We start from the raw sequence: 13,993 nt of genomic DNA on the forward strand, positions 1-13,993 counted from the left end.
AATGATTTGAAAGCATGATTTTTAAGTATCTTTGTGATATGCTATTATACTTTATAGTTTCTATAACTAAGAAATATATATAAACATTTAACATATTGCTATTATGGGTATCTGTAATTTACGGTGCACAAATAACTTGGTTTGAAAAAAGCTGAAGAAAACAATTCCCCTCCCCCCCAAAAAACATATAAGAAATTAAAAGGAAAAGTGTAGTCAAAACATTGTCTATTTTTTATATGTTTTGGCGTCTGCCATGTAGTCTTTCCTTTTATTTTCCACCTGCTTTTCAGCTAAGCCTCGACTGTATCCCAAGCCATCCCTGCAGCTGCGGGGATCGGAAGAAACCATTAGGCTCAGCGAAAGGAGGGCAGAAAGAATAAGCAAGGGGGACGCTTACCTCTTGTCGCTGGATGGACACGCTAGGACCAAAGAATGAAAGCTAGAGAAAAAAATAAAAACAAAAATAAAAACTAAAAAAGGGGAGGAGAGGAAAAATGGAAAGAAAAAAGAGAGAGAAAGATTTTAAAGCACACCGAGTAAGAAACGAGCAAGGAGCCTAGAATAAGGTCTGTGCAAAGGTGTGGAATATGCTGGGATGGGACACTTTCCAAATTTAATCTGCCCTCTAACAGATGTCATGTCTGCTGGCAGGAACACGAGGTATAAGAAAGACAGAGAATGCAGGATAGCTCAGATTCCCAATTACTTTAGCTTTGTCCCTATCCATTCCCAGCACACAATTCCCCTGGGCTCCTTGGTAGGAGAGAGATTCAACAGGAAAACAGAATGGCAGAGTTGGAAGGGACTGTGGAGGTCTTTTAGTCTAAATGCACCCACACCCACTCAAGCAAGGGACCATATACACATATACGTACATTTGGCAAGGGATTTGGGGAGTCTGATAATCCTCTAATTTCTTGCAAAAAATGATGGTCTAATAGTGCACCACACCATTTTATCTGCACATACAAAACCTGAAATGCTGCAGTTTCATTCACTTCCATGAACCATTCACCAGTAAGAAAAATCATCATGTTATGATTACTGGGATCAGGTATTTGCAGTATACTTCAATACTTATGGTTTTAAATGATGTTATTTATTTTTATGGGACTTATTTTTGGTGAAGAAAGGACACAATTTCAGACTCCTTCTACCCAATTGTACCTTTTCTAATCAAATTTATTAGCTAATGAAATTATTCAAAAGAACCAAATGCAACATTCATTTTCTTTTTTAAAATCTTTTCTATATGATGCTTCGTAGTCTATCACATTTACTTATACAATTCTTAATTTTATGGCTCCAGAAAGCTGGCAACACTAACTGTAATGCTGAAAACACACAAGAATTCTAGTTTCCTCATTGTTTTTAGGGAGATAAAAACAAGGTGGAATAGCAATCTGCTTTTCATTCTATTCTGAACAGGGACAGAAAAAAAAAGACTGGGGATTATTTCATTTTGCTGCAGAAAGTTAGTTTCTGAGAGGCCTGCAAATGTCTTGCAAACCAAATGCAAACCCCCCATAATATTGATCCTTTATGTAATCAGAAGCCTCTTTTGCATTTTAATATTACCTGTATTTTTAAAATGTTGTATCCAATGTCTGCAAATGATTGCGTTATTGTCACTGGGCCATGAAAAATATGGAAGAAATGGTGGTGTTTTTATACTTAGGAAGAGCATAGAAAGAACAGTACTTGGTTACAATGAACTAAATGACTAAGTACAGATGGTTCTTGACTTATAACAGTTCATTTAGAGACCATTTAAAATTACAACGTCACTGAAAAAAGTGACTTATGACCATTTTTCACTTTTACAACCGTTTGCAATATTCCCATGGTCACATAATCAAAATGCAGATGCTTGGCAACTAACTCATATTTGTGACGGTTGCAATGCGATCCCCTTTTGCGACCTTCTGACAAACGGAGTCAATGGGGAAGCAAAATTCACTTAACAGCCGGGTTACTAATTTACCAACTGCAATGATTCAACTATGACATGCAAAGTTGTAAAGTGGGGCAAAACTCACTTAACAAATGTTTCATTTAACAACAAAAAAATTTGGGCTCAATTACGGTCATAAGTTGAGGTCTATCTATAATATCATTTGACTTCATGGATAATCCTTTAAGATGAGCATTCATATTTATGCTCCAACCACTGATGCAGAAAAGACAGATCATACAAGCAAGGTGTGTTGTTTTGATTGAACTATGGTGACACAGTGGCTAGAGTGCAGAAGTACAGGCTACTTCTGCTGACTGCTGGCTGCCTGCAATTTGGAAGTTCAAATCTCACCAGGCTCAAGGTTGACTCAGCCTTCCATCCTTCTGTGTGTAAAATGAGGAGCCAGATTGCTCGGGGAAATATGCTGATTCTATAAACCGAATCTTATCTTATCATATACATGTAGTCTTTGACTTACAATCACCACTGAGCCCAAAACCTCTGTTGCTGAGTGAGATAGTTGTTAAGTGAATTTTGTCTCATTTTATGATCTTTCTTGCAACAGTTGTTAAGTGAATCACTACAGTTGTTAAGTTAGTAACATGGGCGTAAAGTGAATCTGGCTTCCCCACTGACCCCTTGTCAGAAGGTTGCAAAGGGTGATCACGTGACCCTTGGACAATGCAACCGTCATAAATACATGCCAAATTCTGATCATGTGACCACGGGGATGCTGCCAACAGTAATAAATGTGAAAAACGGTCATAAGTCACTTTTTTCAGTGTTGTTGTAACTTCGGATGGCCACTAAATGAACTGTTGTAAGGCTACCTGTACAACTTTTTTTGAATATAGCTTCATCTCATCATTCAAGCTTTTCAGTGTTTTAAGCATACCTTTTCTTCCAATTCCTTTATTTGTCTTTTTTGAGCTTCAATTCTTTCTTCTAGCTCCTTAATTCTCTGTGAAAATTAGAATTATGCATGAATACTACATTTTTAGACTTTTGACTGTTTGGTAGGCTGTGTTTTCCTGGAGAAGGGAATATATTATGAGCCATGATATGCTCACAGTTAATACAGTAAGTCAAGTAACAACTTTCCTTTGCGCAGATACAATTGTTAACGTCATAAAATGAGGCCCCTGCTTAATTATCCTCCTCAAGGCTGGTTTACAGCAGTCTGGTTGCAACCCCTCCCCCCCCCCGACTATTAAAGCTGTGGAAGTGACTGTGCATAACAGAGTGATGTCCCTGAGGACATCTGGTATCTTTACGACTGCTTGTTCCTACTGTAGTCACTTCCTTAAATGAGCTTTTTAAATCAAATTTAAATCAATTTTAATGTACGCGTTTTTACCTTTTAAACTGCTGTTCTGTTTAGCTTTTTCTGTTTTGTAAGCCACCCAGAGTTGCAGTATTGGGGAGATGGGCAACATATACATTTAATAAATAAGTAAATTTAAGATCAGATTATAAATGCAGGTTCCAATCTGGACCAGAGGTTTAGTTTTCTGAGCTTTCGGACTCATGATTGAGTTCACCCTCAGGGAACTTTTCTCTGTCAGAGTGTGTCCTTTGGGATATTCCATTTATATGATGCCCCTTCTTGGAGGCTTTTTAGTTATTGATTAGGGTGGTGATGACTGGCTGTTAAGTCTTTGGCTGCTGTTTCCTTCTGCTGCCAATCCCTCAGTTCCTAAGTATTTGATAAGCTGGTGGTAAATCCGCACTCCTGTTGACCTACGAGGGGCTTCAACCACTTCCCCGGCTGTTTTTGTCCCTGCTCGTCCACAATCTCAGTAGCTGCAAAACTGAAGGTATTTCCTTGTTTGTTGCAATGTGAAGTTACCAATGAGTTTGGATCTCCTTGTCTGACCGCTGGCTTGTGTTCTTTTAATTTGGTGGTTAGCTTCCTCTTGTGAAAGCTCAGAAAACTAAACCTCAGGTCCCAGTGATCAACCCGGATCCTGCAATATTATCCAGGGACACGTGATATTCACCTTCATTCATGAGAATTTAATAATGGCCTAAAGAAAACACAAGTGAGAGTCATTGTTCTTCCTGCAGGCGGCATTCTTAGTGGCACAATATCCTATTTCGCCATACCTGCTGTGCATGTTGAATATGCTCCATCCTTTCTCGGAGAATCTGGGAGTCCCTTTCTCGGAGTTCACTCATAACCTGCCGTTTCCATTGTTCCACAGCATTCTTCAACTTCTCTCTCTCTTCATCTGACAGTATTTCTGACATTTTGGCTCCTGCTTCCTGCTGTAGAGCATCGTAGAGCATAGCTTCCAATTCCAAAATGTGCTAAATAAATGAAAAATCAAGCTACTTTATTCCGATTAAGCTTGGGTGATGATGGCGGTTTGATATAATTTGTGACTGTGTGCTCCAGTTCTCCTTGTCTTTCATTGTAAACAAGATGGGCTGTTTCAGCCAGAATATTATTGTCTCAATAAACATGGCAGCTGATGTCTTCTCTTGCCTCTACCTTTAATGTTGTACTAAACATTATTCTTACAGAGCTCATCAATTTAAAGCTCAATCACAACCAATAGAGCCTTTTTAGATGACTCAGTCAATCTATATTTCAAGATCTTAAAAAAGGAATCACTTTTAAGTCATTGCTCAAATCACCCAACTTGCTGTCCCTTTTCCAAACATAAATGTAGAAGACTGAAGAGAAATATATTGCTTATTGATGGCACCACTAGATTATGCCCAGAAATTCACTCCCAACTACACATAGGATTATGAAGCTAAAGACTTATGTGACTTCTAAATCTCACAATATTTCTATTCTCTCTCACATGATCTCATTAGATTTGGCACATTTAACATTTTAATGGTTTGATGACCACAACACCGTGCATATAATATGACTATGTCTGCTGATCAAAAATGTTGCTGACTTATGTTGTAGAGGTAGATCACTTATGGCCAGGCAGAACATGGATTACGCCACAGCAGTTGCCATTTGAACTTAATTTTTTACCATACTGTGCAACCATCCTGCCCAATGCCCTTTGCAAAAGGATGAAATATTATTGAACAAGCATTACAGTATATTTTCTGTATTTAAAAAATGCAGTTAATGCTGTTGAAGTAGCCCATCATATCCCTTTTAACCATTTCTCTTTTTAAAACGTTCTTTTTTTTCCTGCTAAGAGCAATCATTCTGCATGCATGTTCAATATGAATAGAACATACGAAGAATCTCTCTCCCAGTCAGAATGTATGTATGTATGTATGTATGTATGTATGTATGTATGTATGTATGCATGCATGCATGCATGCATATGTATGTTGTGGCCCAGCAGGAGCCATTGGAGCTGCCACCAGACTCCAACAGCGAGGCGACTCTGGAGAATGTGGAGGACCCTGAACAGGGTTCCGACTCCGAGCAGGGCGCAGAGAGGCTGGTTGGCCACCAGGAGATGCCTGAGCCTTGGAGCAGTGGGGAGGAGACAAGGGAGTGTGATCCTAATTTAATAATAATATTCACATTATTGTGAACAAATCATCATGAACATCACCTTTGGGAAGCAATAGGTGGACAAAAATGCCAAATTCAGCATAAACTGTGTTACCAACCATCAAAATAAAACAATTACAGAATGAATCTTGTCTCCAAATCCAGAAATAGCACAGAAAACTTTTATTGATGAGCTAGGCAAACATTGAGATTTTTTTCCATATTTCTGCAATGTTTCAAAGGGAATGCTAAACACAGCATGGTTTTCCCTGTGATAACACAACAAGCCATTGCATGTGAATTACTTAAAGTCTCTAGGGGACTTTAGATTTCACGCTCCATTTTGTAATCTGTGATATATGATTAGGTACTGAGTGGAGGATAACAACAAACTTTCAATGGATTAAAAATTAAATTTGAGTGAGAGAGAAAGTGGGCAAGCTCAAGAGAGCACAAAGTGTTAATCAGCCACATAAGTCATTAAATTGTTGCTTTTTCCAGCTCAAAGTGATAGAAATCTGAGTTGCTAACATCTCTACAGTTTTATGCCCGTTATATAATTGTATATAAAGTAAATATACTTTACTATACTTTTCTATCATAGGAATACTTTGCTAAGAGTCCATGGTATAGATGAGGTGGGAAAATCTACTGTTCCTACCTCAGCTGCAGTCTGGATCAAATCCCGTCCTTCAGAATCTACTGCTAGTTTCACAGAGGAAAAAACATCAACCGATACCTCTGGAATTGCATCTGGAAATTTTGCCTTGAGGTTGAAAAAAGGAGAGAGCCTCTTTCTACCTACCCTAATCCAAACTGATTTTTGTATATTCAAATTACACTTAAAAAAATAATATCCAAAACAGATTTTTGGTGTAATGATTGGCCTATACTATAAGGTATCTTGATCCAAAACCAATCTGGATCCATCTCCCATGGAGTTCCTGGGAATTAAATCTGTGCAGGCCAAATCCCAAATGTAATGCAGGTTTGCTTTAATTAGTGAATCTTTTCCACTGAATCCACTTCTCTGCGGTAGAAAGTCTTTCAAGCTCTGGGACTCAAAGATTTCAAGAGAGGTTCTCGGAATCATTTGACTTTAAGGAAGTGTTTCTCAACCTTGGCAACTTTAAGATATGGGAACTTCACCTCCCAGAATTCCCCAGCCTGGGGAAAATGAACCAAAGGAAGTTTTGTCTGTGGACCTTCATACCTACCTTGTGTGCTTGATCTAAAGTCTGTTTCCTGTAATCCAATTCATCATCCAGATACCCCTTTTGTTTACTAAATAGGTCCTAAAAACAAGGAGATTTGGGTTATACTGATTTTTCTCAGGAAGCACAATATGGAATCACTGATTTTAACTGTTTGGTGAATCTGTACCTTTTCATTTTCTAAGTCTATCATCTTTTGTTGGAGTGCTGATTCTGTAACTTCTATCTGTTGTAGCCACTGCAGAGAAATGAAGAAAAATCAGATTTGGGTTTGTTGACCCTGGCAACTTTACGCAGTTCAATAAAGGTGAATATTTGTAGCTCGGGGTTGAAATGAGGGGTCCTTGGTGTTTTCTGAGCCTGTTTTCTTTTAGACATTTCATTACCCAAACTAGATAATCAGTGCTAGAATCAGTGCTGGAAAATGCTAGAAAGGGCTTGAATCAGTGCACTAGTCAGTGCTAGAATGGTGTGGGATAATGAAGCACCTGCAAGAAAAGAGCCAGGCTCAGAGAAGTCATGTATGAACTTTAACTCCCAGAATTCTGGCAGATGAAGTTCACACAGCTTACGGTTTCCAAGGTTGACAAACGTTGAGCATATCAGACAAGAGACCAGCGCATAACTCTTAACTACTGGGTTTACAGCAAAGTACCTCAGTATGCTCAATATCTCTAAGTTTGGCAATTCGGTTATAATAATCCTATTTCAGCATTGTGATTTAGCAAAGGTAATCTGATCTTTGGACTCAATGCTTCATATGAAGGAGCGGAACGTAATGCCTGCATTGTCAAATAATAAATATAAGCCTAAGTTATAGTACGGATATTTCTGTACCCAAATCTAAGGCACTTCCATTTTATAAAAGTAAAGAAAAATATTTAGGTGAAAAACTGGTCACTGATCAGCAAACAAATATTCTTTAAAGCTATTGGTAAGAGAGAATAGAAAATAGGCTTAGCAGCTTGAATTGTTTTAAAGATACTAGCTATGAACATATCCCTCTGCTTCATTTCGTTGCTTATCCCATTCATATCAGTTTAATAGCTATATATATTTATAAGGAATTTGGTTGGAAATGGTATTTACCGCTTTAGTTAGTCTATTAATCCACTTTGGTTATTCCACCCCAACATCCCAGCAACCAAACATCCAGACCAGAGGTATCAAACTCGCGTCATCACAGCAGCATCATGTGACATACTTTGACTCCTCCCCCCTTTGGTGAACTGGGCGTGGGTGTGGCCAGTGTATGATGCATCTGGCCCTTGGCCTGCGAGATTGACAGCCCTGATTTTTTTCTGTTTGATGCAGAGTTGAGAGCCATCCTACTAGTTATACTGGTGACCAGTTATACTGGGGACACGGCAAGATCATTTCCAGGCAATGATAAAAGTAATTTGTAGAACCAAGTTTTAGATATGTTTTTGGCAAGATTAAGGTTAAAGTTAAGAAAAAGAAAGAACATCCCCATTACCTTTTCTGCCAGTGTCAAAACTGTCCTTGCTTGTATGACTATAACTTGCTCGTCATTCGTTAAGTTCTAAATCAAGAGCAGAATAAATGTATTATCACAACATACATCTCTGCATTTCCGAGGTGCTCTTGCCCTGAATATTTAAACATTTCTTAAAACTACAAATCAAAACTAGTACTTGATTATACTTTATTGATTATAACTTCAAGATAATATTCCATGACTAGGAAATATTGAAAAGACTTGATCTCTACAATCCACTCCCAATAAATACAGGTAGTCCTCAACTTACAACAGTTAGTTTAGTGACTATTCAAAGTTACAAGAGCACTGGAAAAAGTGACATGACTATTTTTCAGATTTACAAGCTTTGCAGCATCCCCAGGGTCACATGATTTACATTCAGATGCTCGACAACTGATTCATATTTATGACGGTTGCAGCACCCAGGCCAGGGGTCATGTCATCAGCTTTTGCAACTTTCTGTCAAGCAGAATTAATGGAGAAGCCAGATTCACTTAACAACCATGTTACTAACTTAACAACAGTGAGTCACTTAATAAATGTGGCAAGAAAGATTGTAAAATGGAGCAAAACTCACTTAACAAATTTCTCATTTAGCAATATAATTTTTTTAAACTCAATTGTGGTTGTGAGTCCCTCTATGCAAATATTGATTTACTCCATTACTGAAGTATCAATCATTAATTTTCAATAAATATTAAAAGAAACATGAGGTAAATAAATGACATTCTAATACTTCCAGATATTAGAATTGAGAAATCTGGACCATCAACAGTGAATCGCTTCTCTGACTTCGTGAAACAATACATGGTACAAGTCCAGGTTGCCCCCGGAAGTGATTTGGAGCTATCCTGAAAAAGAGCCTTTTCATTTGTTTATAAGAAGCCCATTTGCACTTTATCTCCTCCCCTCCCCCACCCCGACTTCACAAAAAATCTGGAGTCCCCCAATCCTCTTTCCAAAAAGAATTGCCTGCTGGTTGCATTGAACATCTACCCACAAAAGTCTCAGTATTTGCAAGTTAATCAGTGGGAAGAAATGAGAAACCTAATTTATGACCCCTTCTGCTTCCCTTTCATCAGTGTAAATCTAAAAACTGCTGATGCCTGGATCAATCTTGGCAAAATGGAAAAACTGCCCTTTGGAATGGTCTCCCCTCAGTCCCAACATTTAAAAACCTAAAAATATGATTATTCCCCCCAGGTTTGGGGCTGGGATTCATAAATTCACAACAAGAGAGGAAGTGAATGTGTGTCAATTTGCCTATTTCCGACTTTTATGGCTGATTTTTTCTTTTTGTCTTGATTAGTTTCCTGTAAGCTGCCACCTTGGGCAGCCCTATAAATTATTTAAATACATTTTTAAAGCATCTGGAAAGGGAAGGGTTTATGATTACGGCTCAGACAAACATAACTTCTCTTAAATGAAGGAAAAAGCTACCCTGCTTTTCTCTGCTTCCAGTTAGATGTTGCCCTGATCTATTGTGAAAACTAAACGGTGCCATAAGCAGTAAATTTTCTAAAAATAAAATAGAATAATAAAATAATAATAAATAAAATAAAATAAAAATGTTGAGGGGGCTCTAGAAAAGGCTTTGGGGTCCAGATGAAGCCTATGGGCATTGGATTGTAGAGACCATCCTAACCTAAACAAAAATTAATTTATTCCAATCATGCTTGTCTCAAGCTGTGGTATGTTCTAATACACACACACACACACACACACACACAAACACACACTCTTAAAGGCTTTTAAAAATAGCAAAGAATAGTAAAACACTAGCAAAACACTAGTAAAGGATACCCAATCCCCAGGTTACAATATTAAGTTAACTTGTGAAATACTTTAGACCAGGCATAAGTAACTTTATTGTGCCTGGAAATTACTTTCCATGTTGTAACTTGCCTGAAAGACACAACACACACCCAGGGGCATCATGGTCATCATTGTGACACACACACACACTCACTCCCAAAATTATCTCTCTCCACTTTGAGTGTTTCTGACAGATTATTGGGAGAGGCAATAGTGGCCTTCAGAGTATTTGTTGCCAACTTCTGTCCCATTCTATAAAATAATAGATTGGGCCAGTATAATGGTGGTTGGTATAATGGTATCACACAAGTGGATGATATAAGGGTTAATGCTTATATAATGCTTTGTTTTCAGCCCTTAGCTACTTCAACCAGAGAAAAATATTTAATCCTCCCCTAAACTCAAATCTAAACATTTTTCTTCTGTCCAGTTCAGGGGGTCTCTGGGGATGGGGAACATGTGAGCTGGGTCCATCCAACCCTGACTTATATTATTGGCATTCTGTATAAACTAGGTGTGAGAAGCATTGGTCCGAAACAAGGACTTCTCCACGTGAAAATGTTGCTTAATTATAACAAATAAAAGCAATTACAGGGGCATTTAATGCAGCTTGAACAAAAGAACGAAACACATTCACTGAAACATGCACAATTAATTAAAGGAACATACACTTACGGCGTTATCCCCTAAAATATCCAGTTTTTTCATCAAGTCTGCTACTAGTATATCCTAACAGGAGAAAAATAGACAAGGAGCAGCGTGTGAAAAGAAGACGATATTACACCAAGAGAGAAACAAAAATTAAAAATTGCAACGAGAGCAACTGGGAACTACTTACTGTTACTCCTTCTGCCTCGCAGTAGACTTGGAGGGGGCTCTTCCCTTCCGTAAAAGGAATGTGATGAAAATTAATTGCTGGTGATCTTCTTTCTCTCTCCTACAATCAAATTATTTGTGGTGGGGGAGGAAGGGTGTGGCTTAATCATCAGCTTAGCCCACAATACAATTTCATTAGTTAATTTTCCAATGTAAGTTACAAATAAAATAAAATAAAATATATAAGTTGATAAATTAGAAACTGTTTTAAAGGATTAGCTTTGGACTCTTTGAGTTGGAGAAATTCATTTGCTCCACTGCTCCGCCTGAAGAAACGCCCAAAAAGAGTTTCTGGGGGGATTTTCCTCTTACGATTCTTGGAGTCTTTCTTCTCCACCACAAGGGAAGACGGCGTTTTGCCTCCAGCTCTAGAAGACTTTGCTGCCTCCCTTCCTTGTGCCTGGTTTCTGGATGCTGCTTTTCTTCCTCTTTTCTCATCACAGAAAGCAAACTTGATGAGGAGTGAATAAAGAAGAGGGGAGGCCAGCGCAAGCTGCTATTTTTAGCCCCCCCCCCCCCGCTCTGGCCAGAGGGAAATTGTCAGAACATTAAAGTGCTCTCACGAAAGCATCACAAAAATGTGCTTGACAATTAGTGGCTGTCTGGAAAAGACTAAAATTTTCCTCCAAATAAATAATACCGTATTTATCTTTCTCATGTGCTGGGAATACGAAGTCTGAGAGGTTTAATAAAGGAGAATATTTGTAGCTCAGGGTTGACATGAAGGGTCCTGTTCCTGGGCTGTTTTCTTGCAGATGTTTCATTACCCAAAATAGGTAACATCACACCAGTGAACACCCTTTAAGCTTAGTTTCCCCCCACTTTCACTGTAGAAGCTCCTCATGCTGGATTGTGGACCTTGGAATGAAACCTTAAGAAAGACCCATGAAGACAACATGGTGAACTCCTCATGAACCACATCAGGTGGCATCAGTTCTGATTCTGGGACAATCTTCAGTCTTACCGAAGAGAAGGTAAGATTTACAGAAGATAGAAACCTGTCATTTATTTAGCAGATGGGTACAAATTCCTGTCAGCTGGTACAGGTAGCCCTCAACCTACAGCCACAATTGAGCTGAAAACTTCTGTTGCTAAACAGAACATTAGTTAAGTGAGTATGCCACCATCTTGCCACCGTTGTTAAGGGAATCACTGCAATTGTTAATAATTTTTGACATGATCAAAATTCACCTGCTTGGCAACAGGTTCATATTTGATGGTTGCCATGTCCTGGGATCATGTGATCACCTTTTGCGACCTTCTGAGAAGCAAAGTCAAAGGGGAAGCCAGATTCACTTAACAACCATGTTACTAACTTAACAACTGCCATGATTCACTTGACAACTGTGGCGAGAAAAGTTGTAAAATGGGGCAAAACTCAGTTAACAAATGTCTCACTTAGCAACACAAGTTTTGGGCTCAATTCCAGTCATAAGTCGAGGACTACCTGCATTTATTTACATTCAAAGTTGTTTAGACATATTGTATAGAACAGGGCTGTCAAACTCCCAGCCCGTAGGCCAGATGTGGGTTTAGCGAAGAGGAAAAAAAGTCCCAATATGTCATGTGACGACACCATGATTATTTCAGTTTGACATCCTGGATGTAGAAGGTTTACACATTTACTGGTTGTTCTGTTAAAAAGCAAAATTAGTCTAATCTAAAGCAAAGCTGGAGGAGGATGGGAGCTGTAGTCTGAACAGCCTGGTTGAGGAATAGATATATAAGCTATAATTTAATAAAACTCATGCAAGCTAAAGTTAATGAAATCAGGCTTTATGCTCATCATCCCAATCGTATTCTCTTCCACCTAACACAGTTTGTCCCTCTGCTATGGGATTGCAGGGATAAATAGTTGTTCAAACATGCCAATGCTAGCAAACCCAATTTGTTTTATCTAAAATTATGAGCCAACAGAAGGAAGAGGGGAGGACCCTGAAGGGTGATACAAACTGCACTTGGCAAATCAGAATACGCTGAAGACCAATATATGCATTTCCCCAATATATGGAACCAAGTAATTAATGCAATTGTGCCTTATGTTGAAGCTATTCTGGCAGAGGCATTATACTGTAATAATGTTCCACGAGCTGTAGTGAATTTGGAACACCTGACAAAACATGGAAATATGAACTCAAAACATCTACTTCTTACTTACCTCAAGTTCTAATATTCTAAATTCCAACAGTTCATTTTGATCTTTAGCATCCTGAACATCATGCTTTAACCGAGCTTCTTCTATTTCCATTTGTTTTATCTAAAAAAAGCAGAAGGATTTTCCCTTTTTAAATTTTTTTTGCCAACAACTTGTTTTAATTACACAGTGACTATAGAACTGATTATGGAAAATAAGTGTGAGCTCTAATTTTGCTGTAACCATCAACTCAGGATTATGCTTTCTCAAACCACCACTGCTCAACCTCATACCTCTATATGGAGGTAATAATATTAAGAAATTTTAAAAACAAATTTCAGAGATAAGATGTGTGATCTGTGGTAACTGGAAAGATAAATGTGTTGTCATTCTAAACAAAAACTGAAAGTCAAATTTTATAGTTTACATCTCTCTTATATTAATTTTCAGAATTGAAATTAAAATAAAGATGTCTACAAGAAATACCATTTTTGTTTGGTGACAATTTTCCTGTAAGTTTGGGTTCGAATAATGTTCCCTTTTGATGACAGAGGACGTTACCAAATACGTATGTTTCATTAAGTGCTCTTTTTGCCCTAAGATTTTTCTAAATTTCTATTCACACTTATTTTTAAATTCCCTATGAAAACAGAGCGCACCTTTTCCACAAGCTCTTGGTTTCTTTTGTATAAAGCCTGTTTTTCTTCAATCCACTTCATGTCCTTAAAAAAAAAACAGAAAGACCCAGTGTTATAAAAAAAGATAAGGAAACACCACAAATCTTTTAAAAAGGCAAAACATTGGAAGAGAGTCTATACGTGCATAAGAAACAAGGAAAGCATAGCTGAAATTTGTTTCCCTGATTTGGCTTCAGTAGTTTTTAGATAAAAATACATTCTGACTTTCTAATAGCTGGATAATCTGTCTTTAGCTCAGTAAGTTATCTCCACATGAACAATTAGAATACTGAAATGAAACACTCCCTCTGAAGAGTTCTATGTACAGTTTTGAGGTGTCC

At 38.0% G+C, this 13,993-nt stretch overlaps 1 protein-coding gene across 6 annotated transcripts in view; it reads right to left on the reverse strand.

Moving 5' to 3' along the window:
* Nucleotides 1-419: 419 nt before the first annotated feature.
* Nucleotides 420-13,993, reverse strand: part of JAKMIP3 (Janus kinase and microtubule interacting protein 3) — a 49,445-nt gene continuing 35,871 nt past the window's right edge. For 4 of the 6 annotated variants that reach the window (XM_032225702.1, XM_032225701.1, XM_032225700.1 and 1 more), the window contains 10 exons: nucleotides 13,635-13,697; nucleotides 13,000-13,098; nucleotides 10,804-10,902; nucleotides 10,641-10,694; nucleotides 8,127-8,192; nucleotides 6,819-6,887; nucleotides 6,653-6,730; nucleotides 4,064-4,267; nucleotides 2,853-2,918; nucleotides 420-470 (listed from right to left, as the gene is read on the reverse strand). In XM_032225702.1, the coding sequence (XP_032081593.1) occupies nucleotides 420-470; nucleotides 2,853-2,918; nucleotides 4,064-4,267; nucleotides 6,653-6,730; nucleotides 6,819-6,887; nucleotides 8,127-8,192; nucleotides 10,641-10,694; nucleotides 10,804-10,902; nucleotides 13,000-13,098; nucleotides 13,635-13,697 (849 nt within the window). Of the gene's footprint in view, nucleotides 471-2,852; nucleotides 2,919-4,063; nucleotides 4,268-6,652; nucleotides 6,731-6,818; nucleotides 6,888-8,126; nucleotides 8,193-10,634; nucleotides 10,695-10,803; nucleotides 10,903-12,999; nucleotides 13,099-13,634; nucleotides 13,698-13,993 lie in introns of all 6 variants that reach the window. The other 2 variants (XM_032225699.1, XM_032225697.1) reach the window with 1 other exon arrangement.

Source organism: Thamnophis elegans, chromosome 10, assembly GCF_009769535.1.
Source record: "Thamnophis elegans isolate rThaEle1 chromosome 10, rThaEle1.pri, whole genome shotgun sequence".
In the NCBI taxonomy this organism is placed as follows: domain Eukaryota; kingdom Metazoa; phylum Chordata; class Lepidosauria; order Squamata; family Colubridae; genus Thamnophis; species Thamnophis elegans.